The 23,785-nt window shown below is 41.8% G+C and overlaps 1 protein-coding gene across 1 annotated transcript in view; it reads right to left on the bottom strand.

Moving 5' to 3' along the window:
• Positions 1-23,785, bottom strand: part of GRIN3A (glutamate ionotropic receptor NMDA type subunit 3A) — a gene marked incomplete at its 5' end in the record, with an annotated part of 71,935 nt that overhangs the window by 40,809 nt on the left and 7,341 nt on the right. Inside the window, one exon of the mRNA XM_009647118.2 lies at positions 2,154-2,758. Coding sequence (XP_009645413.1) covers positions 2,154-2,758 — 605 coding nt within the window. The remainder of the gene's footprint in view (positions 1-2,153; positions 2,759-23,785) is intronic.

The raw sequence follows: 23,785 nt of genomic DNA on the forward strand, positions 1-23,785 counted from the left end.
CTGTTAACAAGGATGCTGCCATGATCAGGCAGGAATAGATCAGGGAATCAATCTCATCGTAAGAGGGATGAAGGATGGAGACTTACAACAGTATAAACTTCAGGGGCTTGCGCTTCTATATCCATGTCCATATCATAGATAAAAGCATGCTTTGCCATGGACCTGATCTTGGTCTTGTTCACAGTCATTGTTCTCCTCTTGGGTGGCATTTAAATGTCTGCATAGCCAACGTATGAGTGCAGTGTTGGCAATGAAAGCTCAGGTGTCAGCTGTGGCAGCTCGTGGGACTGCTCTTTAACTACATACTGAAGTTAAGGAAGGTGAAGGTCTGTGCCACTGTGCCTTCTCCATCCCCACCCACCGCAGCTCCAAGGCGACATATGAAGACAGATGGGTTCATTCAGACAGAAAAATGCCCACATTAGTAAACACCCAATTAAGCTCCAGATAAAAGTTTCATCTTTGGAGGCATACCACATGCCTAAAAGCATTTGTGCAATGGACAAGATTGGTCACAGTTAAGCCACTCACCAGTGCTTCACACCTGAGAAGTTATTGGTACCACTGAGTCAATAGTTACCCTGCTAACTCAAATACATCAGTACTGGCCATCAGGTATCTGTCTCACATACACTATAAAAACAGTTGCAGTGATTCTGGACAAGTTTATATCTAACCTGTTATTTTGTCCTTAACAGGGTCCACAAGCAGATGCCTAGGGAAAAAAAGACTAAGCATATGATCTTTTTTTCTTTCCCACAGTATCTCTACTGAGATGAAGGGACAAAACATTTCATAGATATGAAGTTGCGTATTGTCTCCTAAAACGTAACAAAAGTTAGAGTGGTCACTATTCATCAAAGAGCTATTAGTTTTCTGTACAAAGCAATGATGAAGACATATTTTGCAGGAATACTTTTAAGAGCTTTAATTTTGCTTTCCTTTCTCTTTGTTCCTTCCTTAACCCTCAAAAAGTCTGTTTGTAAAACTACTGTCTTCAAATATTTGCTCCTTTAAGAAGCCTCTTGCTGAGTTTTATTTTTCAGGGACTTAGGTATGATCTAGTTAAAATATCCAGGATAATAAGACAAAATTAATATCACAAGTCAGTGGGGAAATTGCAAGCCAGCGCAGTATTTATTCCTAAGGCTTGTTTCACTCTGTGGAAACGGGTATGGTGGGGTTGACCCCTAAGTTATGGATGAGTTCTGACTAAGGAACTGTAAGGGTCTTGAGTGGTTGTGTTTTGAGCAGTGCTGCTACCACTTTATTGTGAAGACGCATCTTAGATACCATTTCAAAAAAAGTTGCAAACATACAAAAAACTAACTCCTAACTCTATCCAACAAAATCTACAGGCTGAAAACCAGGTGTAATGGGGTGAAAACATGCAACAGTCACTGGATGTAAACCTGCTGACGAAGTCACATACTCAGCAAGGACCTTTTTGTTTGTTGTCAAAAAGAACCATGTGATTTTTCCTGTCATATGTTAAACCCCAGAAAAATTCTAGATGTGAATCCCCAAGCAGTTTTGGGAATAACTTCAGTATAGTGACCTGCAGTGGTCTACAGGAACAGTTTCAGCAGAATCTGAAAGAGGAGCCTCCCGCTCCATGCAAGAGAGAGAGCACTCTGCAGTTTTGGGTGCTCTCACCAGCAGCATTGGCCTCTAAGGTGGTCAAGGTGCATCCTTTTTGTTTCTCTTCCATGGAAGCATACTAGCAAGGGCTACACATCTGCTTTTATACTTGCTGACTGCTTTGGTAGTGCAAATAATCTTAATGTGTTTTGTATTCTCTCAGGTACCTCAAAACATCAGAGAATTTGACACTAGCCATGACTTTTCACTCTTATATGCATAAACACAAATACAAGATACTTTCAGATCATAGTCTGTAACCTAGCCTATGTTTACTATGTGGTCTCTTCTGCGGAACAGCATCTTCTACAAATGGCTTAATCTGCCTCTGTGGCTACGTTTAAGTTTCATTATTTGCCTAGCAGTAATGAAGCAGGAGGAAATACTGAAACAAATGCGTGCATGAGGGAGGGTTAACAGCATGATAGCTAAGCCACTGAAAATGGTGGGGAGGAGGAAAATTTTTCTTGTATACTATAAGTATTTGCTACAGAAAAAAAGGAAAAACTTACTTTGACAAATACTGCCCTGAAGTGATATTCTTTTCATCTGTGTCCATGCAATTCATTGTACTTGGGATAAGAGCTAGTTCAGGTTGAATCATGGTGGCTGCTGCTACAGCTCTTGCGACCAGTTCCATTGCATCCTGTACGTAATGCTCAAAGACCGACTGTGTTGTCTTGCCATGAGCGATGAGACCGAGCGGCAAACCTTCTGTCCTCAGTTCTTCCACATTCTGTGAATCCCCAATAATCCAGTGAAGTTCTGGAGGCATCACACCAAACTGGGTGGTTATTTCAAAAATCCTCCGTGTTTTTTCCATGTCACATCCAAACATCACCATGGTAGATGTTGTGTCTTTGATGCTCTCCAGGTAAAACTGTAAGTAGTTCAGAAGGTCACTGGTTGAAGTGAGGTTTGCTGTGATGTTTATAATGGATCCCAGATGGAACTTGGAGCTCTGTTGTGTGAGGAAGAGAAAATCTGTGATGTTCCACTCCTCCTGGCATAGCATCAGGCTGAAATTATACCAGTTGTTCATTGCAAGGATCGAGAAAGTGACGTCAGCATCAGAACTCAGTGAGTTTTCTAAACTCATCTGGAGGTGAAGGGGATTCTGTAGACAAAAATAAGAAAGATAACTGGTCAGAAATATGCTGGACCCAAAGTTAATGAGTTTGCTTGCTTTTTATTCACTCATTTAGTTCAAAGTAATCAGCTATCAACCAAGGGAACTGTGTCAGAAACAGGAAAACTTATACCCACCTAGATTAAATGGACTGGGATTCATGGGCTTCCTTGGCTAGAGTCTGAGTCAACTTCAGTATTCATTAATCAGTCTGTTTCCAAGAATTTGTATTTCTTTCAATCCATTTGTTCTTTTGGATTTCTTGGCATTCTCAAGCAAAGATTTCCCTGCTCTCCTAACAGGGGTATGAGACGGTATGCCCTGACCATTCAAGTTCAACTCTGGTGTTAATGTTCAAATTCAATGGATGCTGACAAGTTCTTTGGTAAACAAAGAAGAAGAAATAAGAAAATAAAGAAGAGGCCTCAGTTCTTTTTATTACCTCTTTTTTTTTTTTTTTTGTAGTTGGAGGCTTTTTTTACACAGACACACGAGTAACGTAATTGAACAGTCTACAATTAACGCACGTCATGTGCTGCCAATAAAACATGAGAAGATTGATTCTTTGGTAAAGGGCAACGTACTGAATGCACAAGAGGCTAAGATATGCAAACTGTGATTTCTGAGATTGAAAATATTTGATAAATAAGCATTCCATACTAATTTTTTCCACGTCATTGATGATATAACTTAACCCATTATGTTTCCCAACACCATTGCCCTTGGCTCTATCTTTTCCAGAAAAGGAGGAAGGATGTGAGGTTAATGCATCTGTTCTCTTAAGGTAAATATTTCTTCCTTTCCTATTACTTGATCCATAAATACTTTTCACTCACTGTTATGCCTCTCCCTTCCCAAAATTAAAGTTAGATTTTACCTACATATTTAGTAAGGAAGAAAAAAAAATTAAAGAATCCAAGCAATTTCTGGTATTTTGCTACAAAATAATTCACTGCTCTACCAAAATGTTCTATCAGGCCTTCATCTAGCACACTATATACTGTTCCAACTTTTGGGTTCAGCTGAGAACTTGACAGTCATCAGTGCACCTTTGCTAAAAAAGTTATTTTACTTTACACTGGCATTTGATTCCAGCCATGAGACTGTTCAAAATATGTGAATTATGATGCCTGTTTCAGTGCACCTTTTGTTTTGTGAGATCTTTGTTGTGACTTTATGTCAATGTTTGTCTGTATTCATGCCCCCCTCAAATTAGATCTTGTCCTACACAGATACCTGAATTTTATCTTTCTGTCCATTAAGTTACTAAACACTTAAAGTCTCTTCTTCATTCTCCTACATTTTCAGTAGTTAACATATATTATATATGAGGGATCAAACCTTTACTTTGTTTAAAGTTGGTATAAAATGCTGTCATTTTGATTTTAATAGTATTTTATTGTTCATTATAGGCTCCAGTTTGTGTGGATCTTAGAAATGTCATTCTGAATTTGGAATAGTATGATAATCACTCAGTTTGCACTAGTTTTACTAAAATAAAACCCTGGGCTCCCCAATACAGATGTAAGGGCTGGAATGAGAAAAAAAAACCTGAAGAGCTAAACACCATTCATAAGAAGCAAGCTTTCATTGTGTTAATTTGCAGTTACATGAACTCATCATCTGTTTTGCAGAGCAGTTCATTTAAATTCAGAGCTTGATAAAGAGAATACTGTAATTGAAGATGTTCTCAGCTCTTTTTGTTATCTCTTGGTTTTGGTACCTGTGGCCTTTTTTTACACAGACACATGAATAAGCTAATTAAATAGATCACTGTCCACAATCGATGTACATCATGTACTGCCAGTAAAACTCAAGAGGATTGACTCTTTGATAAAGGACAAGTTACTGAATGCATGAGAAGCTAAGCTGTGCAGATTCTGTGAGTTCTATGCTGGAAAACATTGCCTAGTAATTAAAATACATGATTAGTTCAGGAAAAAAAAAAAAAAAGCATTGTGCATAATATCTGGGTTTGGGAAGCTGATTTGAATAAATTAGTCTCTGCAAAATGAATCACAACAAACTTTTTCTGAGGTTATGAGATGATCAGGTAAATTAACTCTAGTTTGTCTCTCACTGCAAATAGAAGAGAATAGAAAGGATTTTCATTCTGTCCTTTCTATCCAAGATGAAGTAAACGTATGAACACTTTTTACAAAATATTTGCCTCCTATCAGCAAAACTTTGCAAGCCTTATTGGCTTAGTTAATTTGAATGTTGGAGAAGGAGTTTTTCCGCATACATAGAACATTTTGCATATATAAATGATAGCACACATACCTGACCATACCTGCATGAGGACAAACAAATGTCTTCAGTACATTTAGAAGGTTAACATCCCAAGCACAGTACTGTAGCTACAGGTGCAGGTACAAAAAATATATCTACTGGATGGAGAAAACCCACCATGTGCTGATGAGTGACAGAAGTTAGCAATGACAGCTGTGTCCACACTGTTGAATAAAACAGCCCCAGGAAACAAACTTGGAGCATTTGTACTGCTTAGTTTGTCCCTGGTCTGGTTTTGGTGTATGCCAATTGGCTTTCTCATGCCAGGCACTGGCAGTTTGAGTCCTAGCACATTTTGGGGATCACTCCCAGCAGGCAGGGATAAGACTGCATGAGACCTGGCTCTCCATCTTACCCAGAAGGTTTAGATCTCTGAAGACCTCTATGTTGTGATGCTAAACCCAGTGCATATGCACAGTTTCACATATGCAAGACTGCTTCTGTTTGTCTACAGCACAGTTCTCCCAGTCTTAAAACACTTTGAACTGATAAAGATAACACAAAAGCTAAAAATTACACCTCAGGGTCATTGGGCATTACACTGGGCCCAGAGAAAGTGAAACTCTGCCTCAGGACCAGAAAACTGGACGTAATTTTACTCAGCAGTGCAGGTGAAGGCAGTTTCCATCTGAACTAGTATTCTTAGGTGCAGGGCTGGACTCTCCTATAGCAGTGCAGCTACAGGCTCAGTCCTCAGGAGCTATAGCGTTGGTCCCGGTCTTATGTGCAATATACTTGGATGTGTCAATGTGGTCCAACAGACTGTTGATGTATCAAGACACTGCTCCTTCAGTGAATGGAGATGTATTTGGGATAACCTGGCTTAGGCTGAGCCTGCGCTTAAAAGTGCTTCTTGGTGTGAAACCATCTGTGCTTCAGCTGCCACTTTCAAAAGCCCACAGGTGCATCTACATGAGCACTTATCACCCCTGTGATTTATTAGTTGCTTAATTTCCCTGTTAATGTGCGTAAAAGGTAAATATTCAGCCCTGAAAAAGTAGGAAACAGTCTCTTTATCAAGTGTATGCTGCAAATCTGTCTTCAGAATTTTTCTGATACATAAAATTCAGTCACTAGGTGTTTGTCTTCTGCTTAACTTTCAGCTAATTCTCAGCCCACCATGCAAACACCCCTGTAGACGTTGAGGAGGAAAAGCAATTAATGTATGCTTTGTCCTGGGACTCAGGTACGGGGATACTTAATGGTTCATGGAGTTTCACAGCTCAGCCAAGAAGAACTCTCTCTGGCTTCATCTAGTGAGTGGTTAGTTGACTTCACTGGTTTTATATGCAAAAGAAGACCTTTTTAGGAAAGGATGTGGACATGTTTATATTTAATACCTTCTTAATTTTATTTTGAAAGGTTTACTTGTCATTTGTAGGATGCAGCTGAACATATAGACCCTGAAAAAAACTGCACAGAAGTCACATGTCAGTATACATCCTTTCATACTGTAGTGTTCTTAATGGCTTTACGTATTTGTATTGATTTGTCTTTCTTTAAAATAAGCAATTACTGCCGTTTAACGAGGAGTTTCCAAAAATTGTTTATTCAGTCATTCAGTAGCAATCACTGAGCCTGCATAATTTCCTAGCAAAGGCTTTTGACAACTTAAATGATAGTTTAGATGTACGTAACTTTGTACTTGTCATGGAACAGAAAATTTACGAGACAGTATCAGTGTATTGAACTGTGCCCATCCATACTTATTAAATTTCCTAGGCAAACTCCTTCATTACCTCACTTTGGAAATTAATAAAGTTTGACTATTTCAGTTAAACTGTCAATTCAATCTCATATGGAAATTCAATAGTTTTGTTTAAATTTGTCTTTGGGCTGTCATTAAAGATATGACTTGCATCAGTTTTTCTTCAAATTCTAAAAACAGAGAATTAAACCTCATTTGAATAATGTTGTGATCTGTTTTTAATAATGTATTTGCATTTACATAGTGTCACTAGCAAAAACATTTTCTGTGTCTATGAGATGTTAATTTTTTATTGCACGTCATTAACTCCTGTTTTATAAACCAACCATGATCAACTGACTTCAGTTTTTACTGGGTAAAGAACAGGCCTAGAATACTTAATTTCTGACTAATCGCCTTCAGATCAGATACCAACAGTCTTTACATCAACTTTCAGTGGGCTTTGGACCAAGCCATTCATGGAATATTAAGCTTTACATGGTCTGATGTGTTTCACTCCCATACCTCAGCAGAGACCGTAACTACTTATTTGCTTTTTGTATCCCAACCAGAGCAGTTTTACAGTTTCATTGCCTGAGACACCTGAGATAGCAAGTTCATTTAACAACTGAAACATGATTTGCATTTCATTAATGCAGTATTTTTCAAGCCTCCGTTTCGGTAGTCTGTAGACCCATCCGTAGCCCCTTTAAATCTTGTGAGCACGAATGCCCGGAGCTGGATTGACTTACACCCTGAAGGGTCTGGCCATTTATCTCTTCAACCAAATTTGTAATGCTAATTAGGCATGGTCACAGTGACATTTTATTTGACATTATGAGAGCTTCATTAGCAGAGTTAAAAGCATATATGTGAACATTCTTTTGCTAACTGTGTAAAAGTAAATAACACAGAGAAAATACTATTCCCCTCTGACTCTTGGGGGCAAAGGCTGTGCTCAAATATGTATTTATGATAAGAAACACAAAAGAGAAAACAGGCTATATAATTACATCAGAGAAAGCTCCACCGAAGAAATTAAAAAAAGAAAGCCTTCTGGCTTGCAGTGCAACTGTGGGGACTCATGGCTTTACAAACAAGAGCTAAATGGCAAGCTGATTCCACAGCTTCAAAAACTAGGAACCTTTCTTCCATGGTTGGAATCACAAAATTTAGGCTTAAAACCCAGTTCCCTAAAGGCTAGGGGCACACCTATTGCTTGCTTCTCCCTTTCATGCCATGAAAAAAGATGCTACTAAATGTTACTATATTTTTTGGTACCTGCCTTACTGCAGTGCTTCAAGGAGGACTTTTTGTTGGCAGCTGACAGACCGTGGGAAGGACTTTGGATGGAGAGGTCCCACCGCCCTGCCCGACCAGCAGCTGAGCTGCCCACCTTGCTGCATCCCAGTTCCTGTGTGGTCCAGCCAGAAGCAAGAGAACATCTCCAGCACACCCGCCTCCAGGCTGCTGGGATAAACGTGCTCTGCTGGCGGGGGAAACCGTAGCCAAGAGGCCACGCACCCACAGGTTCCCACAGCAGAGGGTGAAGCATCCAGGTTTTCTTCTCAAAATCCACCCTCCATCTTCTGCAGAGATATAAGTGGTGTGTGGGGCAAGGACACATCCCTCCACCCCCCGGTGAACAGCACCGGGAGCTGGGCCCGGGTGCTGTCATGCCACTGCTGGGCTCTCTCCTGGTCCCAGTTAAACCCCCACAGCCTTGTTGTAGACATCAGTAAGTGTTAGGTTTGGCTCCTAGGCCTTCATCCAGCAAAACACCTAAGCATCTGTTTAAGCAGCCACATCAGTATGATTAAAAATATCAGTAGTATGTTTCTTCCGCTATTTAGACTTCTGGTTCTCTGGGGAAGAAAAATCCCAGACTTGATTTGGCCCCAAAACTCCCTTTTTTCTTGTCTTATGCATCTGTCTCCACATACACACCTGTTTGACCAAGACTGTAATTTGAAACAGGTTAGGTCCATACACTAAAGTACATTTTTTTACGTATGGTTTAAAAGGTTCTGAGAGAGGAAAGCTATCTTAGACTAGCCAGAGCTGTCCTGATTCCTGCAGCAAAAGAAGCCTGGCATCTGTCCAGGCAACGCTTACAAGCAGATCCTAGCAAGGCACCAATTATTGATTATAAACCCAGCACTGATTGTTGATTTTAAAAACCACAAAACCACAACAATTAGGTTAATTTAAGTCTTGACTTAGTTTGTCCTGAAAATTATTTCCTCATTAGACCAGTCATGATTGGAGGTTGCTTAGCATCTCTAATGCTTACATACAAATACTCCAAACTAATCTGAAAATGTGTAGCTCTCTACAAGGTCAAAGAGGCAATATAAAATATGAACTTTCAGCTGTTCTTGGAAAGTAAGACCCATTATTTATCTTCACAGCCACTTATAAATTATCATAAGTAATACTACTTCAAAAACTTCAAGGTGTTCTTTGCTCCAGGAGGAAAAAAATATCCAACATTTAAAGTCTGACAAAGAATATTTCATACGGATGCCAAGAGCCAAAAAGAATTTTTCCTTCCCTAAAATGTGATTATAGTTAAGAAAACAGAGATGATTGCTAATACAAATAGGTCAGGGGAAGCTGCATTAATTCTCCATGATAGGCTTTCCTCCATCATTAAAACAGCAACGCAAAACTCTAGAGAAATCACCTCTGCCCTGTAGTACATTGCAAAGGGGAGAAAGAGGTGGCCAGATCCCCGTCTGTGACTCGTGCTCCCAAGGGTTACAGTACTGTAGTCAATGCCTGCAAAGTCCTTGCAAACATTTGGGTAAAAGATGCCAGGAGATACCCAGTGTGAATATTAGCCACAATGGACAATTTGCTACTGCATGGTATTATATTCCAGCAGCTCAACACTGTTAGGGGATCAGCTTGTCAAAAGTGAGTGAGCACTTGCCAGCAAGAGCGAGGGGATCTTGGCTAGCTCTACCTCAGGCTTGCTTTCTAATGCCATTTCCCAGTAACACATTTTCTTATGGCTGGCCTCATCTGGACTGTCACGTTTGTGAGCAGAATTCCTCATTCGGTGTTTGTGCTGTAGCTACCCCATTGCAGGTCTTCCCATATGTGTAAAGGATGCAAAATATAGTGGCTGTTTCACAGAGATGTATCTTTTTGGGGTTCTTCTGAATGCCACTATAAGCCTGAATGGTTGGAAAATAGCATTTAGCAGAATTTAATTCTTCCCTTAAGGAGATGTGGTGCTCACCTAACTCAAAGCTCTTCAGCAGGCTGTCTAGGGGCATTCATGTGCTTCTTCTGTTGAGAGGCACCTCACAAACTTTGGTGCTTTTCACGTTCTGGGTATCGGTCAGAAGGGCTCTGTTTTAAAGCATCTCCCAAGCAGGCAGTCTGAGTTTTCCCATGCATGTTATTCAGGCGATGCAGATGGGAAGGGCTTTCCCCCCCCCCCTGTTTTTTGTTCATGAGGGCAGGCAGCAATTCAACTTTTGATAGCAGCAGTGCCAAAACCATGGCAGCGCCTGGGAGCAGACAGTGCATGTGCTTTGGGCTTGCTGAGATCTGCCTCCTCGGTCCTCGCCCTCCTAAAGTCTGAAGTGTGATGCAGGAAGACTGTCTTGTAAAGAAATTCTGATAACGCACCAGTAGTGCTGTTCTAACTTGAAGAAAATTCTTTAAGTAGTTACCAGAGCACTGTGTATGTGTGTCTGCTAATGGAAGAACTCTTACTAGTCTTCTAGAGTGATTACTAATGATCCTAGATCAAGGAAATAGGTGTGATCAGGCTGCAGTAATAAAATGTTACTTGGATTATTAAGAAATCACAGTTCAAAGGCTGCTGAAAAAAAAAGGGGGGGGGGGGGGTTGTTTATCAAGGATCTCCAGAAGTGCAATCACAAGATGACCGTAGGAGCTTTGACACTCCAAGCACAGGATGGCACCAGAGCTGCCAGGGCTAAAAATCACAACTCACCCATGGGGATTCACTACTGGTCACCAGGAGACTGCAACCTTGGGAGCCGAGTAAAACTGGGTTTAGTGAGAGCAAAGAACAAGTACCCAATATGTAATATGTACCAGATACCACAAATGTGGATATAAGGTGGAACTGGAAATGAACGAGGAATGGGCAAGTAAATACAGCAGACATGCAGACAGCATTGACAAACATATAGACCAAAAGTAAACCCAGAGGAGGAAGAAACTCCCGCCACCAACATAATACTCCTCCCTTTAGAGATCTTGGGAGACAGAAGACTTGCCACTAACACCCACCCCCTGAAAACACACACACACTTGCTCTGTCTCCCTAAAGATTTCCGATGCCAGCCTTGGGACCCCGAGGTGCACGGAAGGGTGAGCCCAACACCTGAGAAAGGCGATACGGGAACTGCATGTATGACATTTTGAACCATATCATTACTGAGAATGAGCTGTAGTGCTTGGACAATTTGCATAAAAGTGTTAGCATCATTGGGACAAAACCCACTACTTTGATTAGACTTCTAGGACTTTAATTAGACTAACAATAAATTCTTGGCTTCGCATATAGAATGGACTTCTAAAACTCATGCTAATTGCATGTGGTGTTTGCTCTGGTGCGTCGCTCTTGAGGGCTACTGTTAACACAGTGCAAGAGTTGACAGAGAACTTGGCAACCAAGGCTGTAATTACAATGCACACCGCCAAGCATTGCTCCACACTGGGCTCCTTGGCACGTCACCCCTGCCAGGCTCCTCTACCTAAAAGGCTCTTGCAATGGCATCCCCATTCTTGCCCTGTTACAGCAGCTTCCACCTTCCCATCAGCAAGATGGACATGTTGCAGTGTATCACTAGAAAATGCTACTTTTTCACAAGCACAACAGGCTACGAGTTTGCTTTCTGCACGACCTAGCTTTTTAGGCATGAGCAAAAGTCTGGCCGAACAAAAAGAAATTAATTCTGGAAGAAAATGTAGAATATAAGGAAGGGGAGTATGGAGAAGACTGATTCATGTTATGTAGGCAAAAGAAGTTTGATCCCATTTTACAAAAGCGGCTATTGTCCTTTCCAATACGCACCTGGTGTACCCATGCAGCACTTAATCCAATTAGATTTTATTCGCCATGAATACCTGCAGCAAGGAATAAAATCTGGGGCACCGTTTTCACTCACCAGTCCAAATCCAGCATGGCTTGAAAGTGTTTTCAACTCCTCCTGAGCATTTGCATTCCCCACACCCTCAGAAGCTGTGCCCCCGTGTCTCATTATTTTTACAAACGACTATGTGCCTACCAACAGGCTGTGCAAGCCTCTCTGGTGTTTGCAGCTCAGCAGAGTGAAACTAGGCCATTTGATCTTGGAGACAAATGGGGAAGGAGGTGGTAATTCAACAAAGAAACCTTCCCTGTTCATCCTGAGCTAAGAGGAGGTTTGGGAGGCGGTGTGCAGGGCTGCCCTGCTGCAGGCAGCACCTCCAGGCACAGGGCAGCCCTGGCCGCCGTGGGACCCCCCACACCCTTTGCAGGGCACTGGGCACTGCTCCTCGAGGACAATGACCAGCGACCAAATTAGCCTCTTTGTCTCTCGAGGTCCCTGCCTGTAGCAGAAATACTCACGGGTTGCGCTGCATGCGGTTGTGCACAGAGCCATCACTGAAATGATAGCTGCGTGTGGTAAAATACAGTGGGAGAAATTAATTCTGACCCATCACCCGTTCCTCAGAAAGGCAGCACCAGCTCATCATCGCATCCCCTTCTGCTGGGCCTTGCTCCGGTCATGTTCCACAGGATTAATTTTACCTACAGGTGCATTTTGCTCTATATTGATTTTTTGTATGAAAGAAAGCTGAGAATTAAGCTTGCAAAGACTGATCTCTTAACTCTATTAAATGAGGCCAGGGTAGATTAAGTTAGTAGTTCATCTTTCTGAGGCTAGATATTTAAATCATGGCTCTAAGGTGAATTCTTGTGTGTACTTGCTTGGCTTAAAATCAGGAACAGAATTTAAACATCTCCGCTTGAGGTTTCTTATTTAATACACCAAGGATTTAATTAGAAAGACAGGAAATTAGAAAGAAGAGTTATAATTGGCTCTCAGGGTGGGGGATGAGCAGGGGCAAAAAAATGTAAAAAAAGTATAACTGCTCTTTTAAAAACAAATACACTCTGCGTGCAGTGGGGCAGGGAGCTGACAGAGGGGACCAGCCACCGGGACACACCATCCTGAGTGGCCGTGAGGTGCCACTTGCTGCCTGCCCGAAGTCTGAGATGCTGCCCCGCCGGCTGGGGTTGGAGGGTCTCATCCTGCATGGGAATCCTCACCTTGCTGGGCACCTTTTGCTAATTGTGCCAGGCAGTGAAGCTACTTTCCTCAGCAGGAGGCAGGAGGCAGTTTGTTTGCATTAGAAATAGTTCAAGGGTAAGCACCGCTCAACACCAGCAGTTGCTGCAGGAGGAAAAAAAAAAATAAACTGGGAGGTGTGATGTTTGTTAGCTCCTCGGCTGCAGATTTACTATCTTTCAACAGAAGACAAGATTCTGACTTTTGAAAATGCAGCAAAGCCTAGTGACTTACATTGACTGTAAAATTTTTAATCATTGCTCCTTATTTTTCTTCCCAATCCTGAATTAATTCATTGTCATTAAAAAAAAATAAAACAAACAAACCTGAAAGACAACTGTACAATTTATAAGTTTTGTGGCAGTGTTTTCAAATTTCTTTTCTGGGCATGCAAACCACAAAATAAGGCCTGATCCTGTAACCAGGAGGTGCCTACCCCCCGCCCCCAAAGGCAGAAGCATTTGAATTTCCAGTAAAGCATACAGCAACTACCCTCAAAAGTGTGTGACTGCGCAGAGCCCGTTACCAAGGCACACAGGGAGAGGAGGAGGAGGAGGAGGAGGAGAAGGAGGAGGAAGGGGCCCTGGCTGGCTGTCAAATATAGAAACTGAGCGATCCGGTTTGAAATCCTTGCCTTGTCTTGTGCTCCGTTTGAGGGCAAACCCCTCTCCGTAAAATGGGGATAACCCCATCTGCAGTGCCCTGGGGGGTTCAGATCAACACCGCGGCAGGGCCAGGCTTCTCGCTCCTTTGTGAAACAGCTCTCTGCCCATCTTAAGGCTTACAGCAAGATAAATATTTCACACCCTTTTACATAGGAAGAGATCAGAGCCGAAAAAGGAAGGAAAAAAAAAAAAAAGAGGTTAAATAACATGTCTTGGAGAATACACCAAGATTTTGCCAGAAGCAGAGTCTAGGGCTCAAATTTCCTGTTCCTCCCGTGCTAAACACAGCTGCCTCAATAGATAAAAGAATGTGCAAAGTAACAAACAGCCATTTATTTATGTGTTACTGTTAAATAATTCAGGCATTTGTACTATTATGCTACTCACAGTGCACTGGTCTGTCCTTCATCTGGAAGTGTTACCCATCCCACTGATTCTTGCCTCATCAGGACCCTATGTCTGCAGGCATTTGGATACTGCGATTTCCTCATTAGTCTTAAGTGGATAAGCAACTTACTAATTATCCATTGTATTCCAGAAGAGTCCTGGGTACAGAGTCACGCACAAGACTTTACTGTAGTAGGTACTTCACAGAGCAGAAAGTGATTTACAGCAAGTATTGCAGTGAGGGTTGGGAGAATATATCAAAAATCACCACCCATGCCTGCTTTATCCTTTGATTTATAATGTGCAAGATTATCAGGTGAACATTTATAGCTCCTAGTGTTGACTCAGTCTTCTGCTCTCATCTAAATGCTTGACAGAAAATGCACAATACCATCACCTCTCTACTATGCACAAATATTTGCATAGATTACTACCAGGTTTTCTTTTACTCTGCACCTTGCATGGACATTTAGACATTTAGACCAACAATGAAGTGATTGCACGGAGCTTGAATAGCACTATAAAATATGAATGATACTTATTTATCCCTCCGTTGTACTGGCCACTGAGTTTGGACTCAGTGGAGCAGTGGTAATTGATGCTTTGTAGACTTTAAGCAATGTGTCCATCCATATGTACGTACTGTGTGATAGCGGGCACAGACTGACAATAAATATGTGACCATGCACACTGGGAAAACACAGCGTGCCATGCTTCATGGGATCATCTGGCTGTACTGAAGATTCGTATCGCTGTCTGACACCGTCACTCACCAGAAGCTAGCACTAATCATGAGACACCGGCCAAATAAATGTAATTCTCTCTTCCTTCAGCTCTGCCTGCGGCAAGTGCAGTTGGTCCCAGTATCATGCCATCAGGAGAAGCTCGTCAGCCTTCCCCTGTAGGTCCCTTTCCTGCTGCAACTGCACAAAGCACCATATGGACGAATCACTACTGGTGGCAATGGACCCCAACAAGTGCTGTGTATGCAGCAGCTCTGCCCTAATGAGGGTGCTTTTTGCCTTGCCACCCTCCCTCCCTTTTTGCTGTGCCACTGGTGCTCAGTGCGCAGCCCGGGGACAAGCTCTGCAGCAGAGGCCAGCGCCGTGGCTGCTGGTGAGTCTGGAGAGCTGTGTAAACCGGATAGCTTTGAAAAAAAAATTTGGAAATCCATACTGCATTGGAGAAATACAAGATCTTCCCTTGTTAATGAGAAACTCAGTAGCGTATGGACAAAATTAAGTCATCATGCTGCTCTTACTAGCAAAACCTTTGGTGGTGGTGAAGTTTAATTTTGGGGGAAAATTTTTGTTGAAAAAACTAGCGAGGACTAGCTGGACAAACTGTTGTAATGGAATTAAATACCAAGTTTTCTTCATTGTAAATAAAGTTCTTCACCTTACCTATTTATGCAAAAACTTTTTTGTACTGCTACTTTACGTTTCTTACGGGGGAAAGGGAAGAAACTGTTGTGGCAGGTTAATAGGGGTTGGCTTCGTTTATGAGAAGGTAATGAAAGTAACAGCAACAATTTAACAGGCTGGATGTTATTGATGGGAAGAATGCTCTGCAGCATGGAAATGAAGGGAAAGGCCTTTACAAATCTAGTTTTCTTTTCAATACTGGCTCTACCTTCTCTGCTGCAATTCCTTTAAATTTCTACTGCCTCCGCTATCCCCCTCTTATAAAATAATATATTTCCTCCTTAAAGTTATGTAGGGTTCGTGCAACGCTCTGACAGCTGAAAACCACTGCGCTTATTGCAAAGCACCAATTACCCAAGTACCTTGGGTACGTAATTTATTTTTTAAGAGCTTTGTGCTTCAGGATCTGGTGAGGCTGCACATCTCCTGTGAGGCAAAAGGCTCTCAAATACTCTGAACCAAATGAATCAATAAACTCTCGCCTGTGCTTGAGCTTCCTACAGACATACAAGACATTTTCTTCCTTGCAGCTCAGCTCTTCCTGCCCTGGCCCATGTGATGGCACCTATGGATGCTATGCTCTCTCTAGGTCAGTTCTTTAAATGTGACGTCGACAGACAGCCAATGAGTGATCGCAGCTGAGGAAGAGGCCCTCTGCTCCTGATAACAAACTCTACAGGCATTTTGATGCACTTGGGCAGCCAGACCAATCTCTCTGCGCGTAGGCTGGGTGCAGCTCGGGCAAATAGCACCTTTATTTGCACAGCTGCAAATACAGAAGCATCAGATGTATTAATGGATCTGCCTGCGTACGACTGCCCTTCTCTGCACTTTGTGGCTTATGAACTCTTAATGCACAGCAGCTGTAACTCATTTCAAATGGCACCTCATTCATCGGAGCCACCAGCCTTTCTACAGCCTTCGCCAGTCCAGCGTTACAGACTACACAGTCAAGGCTAGCACTACCATTCCTACGGCCTAGAAGAAATAATGACATTTGTGAGTTTAACAAACGAGACCGAAGTTATGAATTTAATGATCCAGGAGCCAGTCTTGAGTTATGCAAAATACATTGAGTTAGGTATTCACAAAATTGCTTCAGCATAATTGTTGGCACGTGGATTGTTTGCAAACAGCTAGCACAAACTACTTAGTGTTAATCATTTGTTCCGTGACATAGTTAGTCATGCACTATTTCTGCTGCTTGAGTGGGTGATTGTATCCTCCTAAAGGAGAGGGTAAGAACCAGCGAAAATGAAGCACGCCCTGGGAGTTTAACATGGATAAGCGCTCGTGATAAAATACGAAAGCGTCATGTCTCACTAATCTCAGCAAGACGTTTGCGTCTATCCATCTCCATGCAAATAATCTGCGATGACTCTGCAGAGTCTGGTGAACCAAGCCTGGGGACGAGGAATTCACATCGACTATTTCTGTCGCCGTGATTCTTTTTAACTCTCTGAACAAGGGGAAGTGTTGCAGAGGAGTATCTAATTCCCCCAGACAACCTGAAAGGAAGGGATGACAGACCACCGCTCCTATGAGTTTGGCAAGAACATACGATCAAAGCTGCTGTCTCTCTCTGCCGGAAACAGTACTGCTTCAGGGAGAGAGAACCTATAATAAAAAAAAATCACAAAAAAATTATATTCCCTGAAGAAATAGTAAAGTTTTTTTTTTCTTTCCGCATTTCAGTCTATTCTGTTTACATGATGCTAGCACTTGAATGCAAGTCTTAAGTCAGTTTTCCAAAAGATAAATTATAATTCCACACATTTCAGTGACCTGGGATGGAACTAAGAAGGTGAAAAACCATAAGCTCTTAATTTTGTTGTAATATTGCTTTGATATTTTGCATCAACACAGAGGTACCACTGCCCTGTCTCAGCAAGGGAACTGAAATATTCCGTAAAATTCCCTGCCTGAAACCCTTTACCAGGTACCACACACAGCCCCAGGATATATTATTAATAAATGGGAGTGAAACGGCCAGCCATCTGTGAGAATAAAGGGAGAGAGAGACACTCACAGAAAGCATATCTTCTGTGAAAGGTTTGCTTTTCTTTTCTGATAGGTATGCAACATTTGGAGACCACACTTAAAATGACTGAAGATTTTATACATGCTTGAGCATATTGATTAACACACGTGCTGTTAAACTGGAGGTGTGGGGGGACACCAGGCAAAAAGGTGAGAAGGGTGCTGGAACAACACCTTCCAAATTCAGGGTGAAGGCAAGGGGAAACACCCGATGAGGAGGGCAGTGTTGGCCTCCTGGCTCAGGCTGTGCGACTGGAGGCACCGCTCAGGTCAAATAAAGTCCTCTACAAAAAAAGATTCTGTGCACAGTGGGGAACTTGCTCTCTGGGCTGGCTGCTTCTTCCTCTCATTGCTTATACTCTTAAAATGGGAGGATGCTGCAGCACCACATCACCATTACATTGGGCAGCAATGCAATGGCCATGCAGACTCACGTGTTGTTTACAGATAAGCAATGGGTTGCTGCTGATTTTGACAGCCTTGGACAACTTTAAACCTTCCAGAGGAAACTTCTGACGAGGTAAGGAAATCCAGTGGGACTTCTTCATGCCTGGATTGGTAGACCAGTAACCATTCCAATACTCAGCCCACTGTATTTTCCCCTATGGTTTTAATTGTGTTGGAAAAGACTGCAATTCCCATTTGAGTCAATGGTCAGACTGCATACTCATTTCTCTCCCTCGTACTGACAATAATAAGCCATTTTGCTGCTTATTATTCTCTAATAAGATTGCAATAATTTTTTATGACTCTCGGAAGACATGCATTTGCTCTCATAGTGCTGGCATAATACAGATCCACAAAAAGATTAATTGTCTGAATTATCCTTGATCTTAAGTCAGTGAACAGCCTAGACAGATAGATTTTTAAGTGAAGGGAACTCTCTGGTGAAAATAAGGCAAAGTCAGGTAAAATTAAAAGTTAAAGTTGATAGAAGTGTTAAGTTTGCTTATGAATGCAGTTTTAATACTGCAGCAACAAGCCACAGATCCTGTTGGACTAGCTCCTCATCCTAAGCTAACCCATACCATACTTAAATGAACAGGAATTCTGAATATATTGGTTTGTTTTTTTTAATGATGGCTGTTGCATCAGAAACAACACATACACTCACATGAATAAAATGATTTGCTTCTGCTGTTCTTGTTCTCCTTAACATTTGCTTTTCATGAACATTCCAGTAATCAAATTACACTAGGACAAATGCTTACAGAAAATGAACTGCAAAACCGAACACTTGCAGTATTTGCAAGTTCCAGCTTCCATTTATATCTCCAGTTCCTGTGTTTATCAGATTGGAAGAGGAAAAAAAAATAATCATGAGGCTTGGCCAAACAACCCAAACTGTACCTCAAGCTGGTCCCTGTTCAAAGCCAGTGAAGTAAAGGGAAGCAGTTTCATGCGTTTTTTGGAGGACTCTGGGATGCAGTTATTCCTAATGCTTCTTCATGCTTGTTCCAGAAATTTCAGGTGGGTTTCAGGCAGGGAAAAAAGTCTGTGATTATCAGATATATTATTCACTGTGAATTCTCACTTTGTTTTCTTCTTAAAGTACACTTCTGGGGAGGAATACAAGAGCAGTATGATCTCGGCAACAAGCTCCCATTCTCTGTCAAGCAAAGCATCTTTCTTATGCTAATCATGTGGTATGCTGCATCCCAGCACAGGTCTCAATTTGCAATTTATTCTTTTGCTGTAAACCTGTAAGGGTTGTGAACGCCCAAAGAGGACATCGCAGCAGAGCTAACTTTCTCATAACTACATGTTACATATTTATATGCACTGTCAAAATGGTAGGAAGATATGAAATTGAGTTTCACTGGAATCTAGCAGGCTGAGCTATTTATAAATAAGTGTCTTATTTTTGGTGCTCTTCAGAGAATGTGATGAACAGTGAGTGATGAGCAATTTATGTTGCTGATCATTTGTATCACAATAGAGCCTTGCGGTCTTTTTCTGGAGTCAAGACTCTGTTAATTTAGGATCTGTATTATCCTACAGTGGAAGACAGGACCTCAGAACAAAGACCAATGGGCAACATTAAGAAATGAACATGCCACACTGAAAATGGAACAGTAGGTAGGAAATGGTGTAGCTGAAAAATTGACGGTTCCTGGGGATTCTGGGCATCAATATTCAAAACAGACGGATCACCCATCTCTCTCTCAAAAGAAATTCTCAGTGTGAAGGAATCCTTTCCCACAAGTATTCTGCACTGAAGGGTTTTCTATTTATACAATGGAAGATAACATAAACCAAATGTGGCATAATGAATGTGAAATAAATGCCGTTAGAAGGATTACATGCTCTAAAGAGATCTTAGGGGTATAACTGAACGAAAAAAAAGCAGGTTTTAATTAGCAAGTGTGTAAGTACCCTGTACTAAGTAAATAATTCATGTGTATAAAAAGATGATCATAAGGGTGACTGAATAATCATCATTTTGGCTTCCCTGACTCCTGATGCAAGATTCCTAATCGGAGGTCCATACCAGCCTATCCAGCCTATTTCTATACCAATACATTGTGATATTTACTTTTAAACAGGTGATTAATAGGCGGGGTTTTTTTCTCCCCCAAATCTCCAAGGAACAAACACTGATGCTACGCTTTATCATTTCCCCCTCATTAGTTCTGCAGTAGGCAATTTTATAGATGCCAGTGGGAGTCTGGCATGAGCTGCCCCTCTGTGTGGTTGGAAGATAGCTGGTAGCAGCAGCAGATCATTTGCCTGCCACACCAGGCGGTGCAATTAGTTTTGCAGAACTGGCAACGAAGGGGGGATGTGGGGATCATACAGCACCCACACCACCTCCCTCTGTGGTCCCAGAGCAAGGGAACATCACTGAATGTTACAGAGGAAACCTGTCACCCAGGCACATAACTCCTTCACCTTTGCTGACCTTCCAATGTAGGCGTAAAATCAACTCCATGGTATTAGCATGCTAAGAAAATGTAAATCACAGCTAAAACACTTCCAGTACACTTGAAAGAGGGCAGCTATCAGCTCCAAGTAAAGGTTAGATCCATTTTTCCCACGTTCTGATGCTTACATTGAGTACAGTAAATTCTTGAAAACAACTGTGCTCCTACAGAGAGCTGTTTATATATGAGTGAGCCTTACATGCTGAGAAAGTGATAAATAATTATGCTTTAATCTAAAATAGCACCGGAAAATTATCAAACTGTGAACTCATAATACTGACTTTTCATCTGATTTGCAAAAAAAAGTTCTTTTTAAGCTGGTTTGAGTGAGCATGCTATTAAGATGAGTGTAATGCAACTGCTTTTTGAGCAGCATCATTGAGAGAGCCTGGTGCATGGTACAGCTGCTCTTTCTGGCTATTAATTGCTATGTCTAATAGTTCTTTCCTTGCAACAAACACAAAACTTCATTTTTAAAATCTCAGTTTATGCTTGAAGATCCATCTCGTCTTTTAACTCTGTCTTAAGTTAGAAAGCCTTGTAAAATATCTTATGAACAGCATGGGTGATCATTTCCTTCACAGTCTTAAAAAAGCTGGAAGTGGAATAGCATGCCTTTAGGGAAATACTAAGAGTTTAAAATATGCCTGTGCAGCATATTCATAGATTTTTATATTGCATTTCAAATACTTTCCACATTGTAAAACAGGCTTTGGAAACTATCATCACAGATGAAAGCTGGTGAAGAAAAAGTAATAAAAATACTGTAGCAAGAAAAGGAAAAAGTGGTGCTGCTTCTGAATTCCCTAACATTTGACTTCTCCTGTATAATAACAACAATCAAACAAACACAGTAATTTCCCCATTTACTGTGCTTTAGTGGCAGCTGAGGGTGCACCTGGGTTCACATTTACTCTTCTCCCCCTCCTTCTCCACCTCCCCATCTGCTGCCTGCAGCCATGCAGATTCAGGTGACTGAAACATGTCAGATAAAAGTTAATTAGCCAGCACCCCGCACGTCAGATCTTTTCAAACCGGTGCAAAGTGGAAACCTTCCAGCCAGCTCCTGCGGGATCTCCCAGCTCACCACTCCCGCAAGGGTGCCATCCATCCCAGGGCAGAGCCCCTGCGGCTGGACATATCCCAGAGGTTCAGCATCACCTCTCAACTCGCTGGCAATGCACGCAGATACCTCGCAGGGACAGGGATGGCTGATTAGCACTGCAGTGGTACGCACACATTCCCTGCTTATACCAACAGGGTGTACATATGCTACAGGGATGCAAGACGCTTGTGAATGTCTGGTACTGTACTATGCTGTGGGGGAAAGGATACCAAGCTCAGGACTGAGTGGTGAACATCAAGCCTGAGCAGAAATGTGTTTTGAAACCCTGCCTACAGCCCAAACCAAGTCCCAAGGCCAGCTGCACATAGACATTTGGTTGCAATGCCCTGCAAAGGTGACATGTAACAACTCCTGTGGCTTATCATGGTTTGTGGTACATCACGCTGCCAAACCCCTTCTCAGTTCTTCACGTAGTTGTCCATAATTACCAAGAGTAATGTTGGTAGCTTGATGTGATAGCTGTGAAGCACGCGGGGCCAGATTATGAACTTTTTAGTCACACTTGACAAGGAGCCCCTTGCACAAATGGCTTTGCTCAAGCGTGCCTCCCTTAATAAATGAATCATCTATCATTGCTGCCTACTCAAGCTTAATTCTGCTGTTACTTCTACCATCTGTACACCCTCCCCCCACAGTGGTGAGGACCAAAGTGCCTGATCAATGGGATGTTTGGGAAAACGGGGAGACATTCAGGGCCAGACCAGAAGTAAGGAATAGTTACTGATTTCCGAAGCTGCAATCCTAAAGCTGCTGTGACTGAACTTCCTCCCATTTCTTAGGAAATCCCTTTTGGATACCTAATGGTATGATGCTGCGTGTATCCAAGTGACCTTGGTCTGCCTCCTGGTGCTCTGAAATGCCAACCAGAAGATGTCTGACCCCAGGTGCCAGAGCATCAGGTGGGACTGTGGCCTGAGATGTCCAGGTGCATCTCTCTTCCCGTAATACTCAGCACCACGGAGGAAAAAAGGCTTCCACTAATTACACCTGCCCACACCAAGGCCTCACACCTTTCACAAGCAGCCGCCCCTGCAGCAGCAATAAACCACCATCTACCTTTGATCTAATCCCTATTTCTTTCACTGCTTCCCAGATCCTGGCTTAGCAGTTCCTTGGGAGGTCTGCCCTATTTTTGGGGGAACCATTGCACTCTGGAAGGAACTGCCCTTAGCCAGGGATCAAGACAGCCCTGCTAATTCAACCCTGACTTGGTTGGGCAAGCTGTTTGGTTCCGTGCTTGGTGATCCCAGCTCTTTGTACAGTGCTTTCATGTAAAATTCAGTTCCCTTGTTTTTATGCTTCTCGAATCACAAAAAGTAAAGAGACAGAGAAGGGCACCTCTTCCTTTTTTTCCTCAATTCACTTTATTTTCTCCTTCTCTCCCTGTGTCACTGACATTTATGTTTCTAGTTTTCTTGCTGTCTTTTCTTGTTTTCTTCTCTCCCTTTTCTCTGTCTCCTACCAGCTATTCAGAATAAACTCTGCAATGCATAGCTTTTGGTATTGCAGAGAGATTCGGTGTACTCTCTTGTTCAACCATACTGAAAAGATGATTCTTCCCCTCCTTAAAAGCTCTTCAGTAAGATCTACAGAAACATGGATTTATAGCCTGATTCTTCTCTGAAAGACAAATCTAGAATTTAAAAAGAAACTGTGGTTTTTCCAGTTTTCTACTAATTACAATAAATACATAAATTCTAGCCATGCTAGGCCTGGATTTCTTTCACATTAAAAAATTACGTGAAAATCCACAGAGGAAAAGAACAGAACACAAGATAAACATTTTATTTGATGACTTAAAACTGTAACTATATCCAACATAGCCTAAAGCTCTAATGATGTGAGTTTTCAATATTTCATGGGTTCAAATAGTAAATAACTCATTAAATATACCCTAGATGAGAACATTTCTAAGTAGCCTTTCAACTGAATTGTGAGCACTAAATTGAGTAACATATAGCATGACAAGATCCTTGTCTGTTTTCTGATTTCTACAGCTCTGCTTACCTAGGTCTGCCATGCATTTTAGTGGAAAGATGGGGTGCTTTCTCTGACTTTTGTGGATAAATTCTTGGGTGAAGTTATACTGAATACCCCAACTTACATTTCTAGAGGGTGTTTTCTTTGTTAATAATCTGTTTGGTACC

This window comes from Egretta garzetta, unplaced genomic scaffold (assembly GCF_000687185.1).
Source record: "Egretta garzetta isolate BGI_Z169 unplaced genomic scaffold, ASM68718v1 scaffold559, whole genome shotgun sequence".
NCBI lineage: Eukaryota > Metazoa > Chordata > Aves > Pelecaniformes > Ardeidae > Egretta > Egretta garzetta.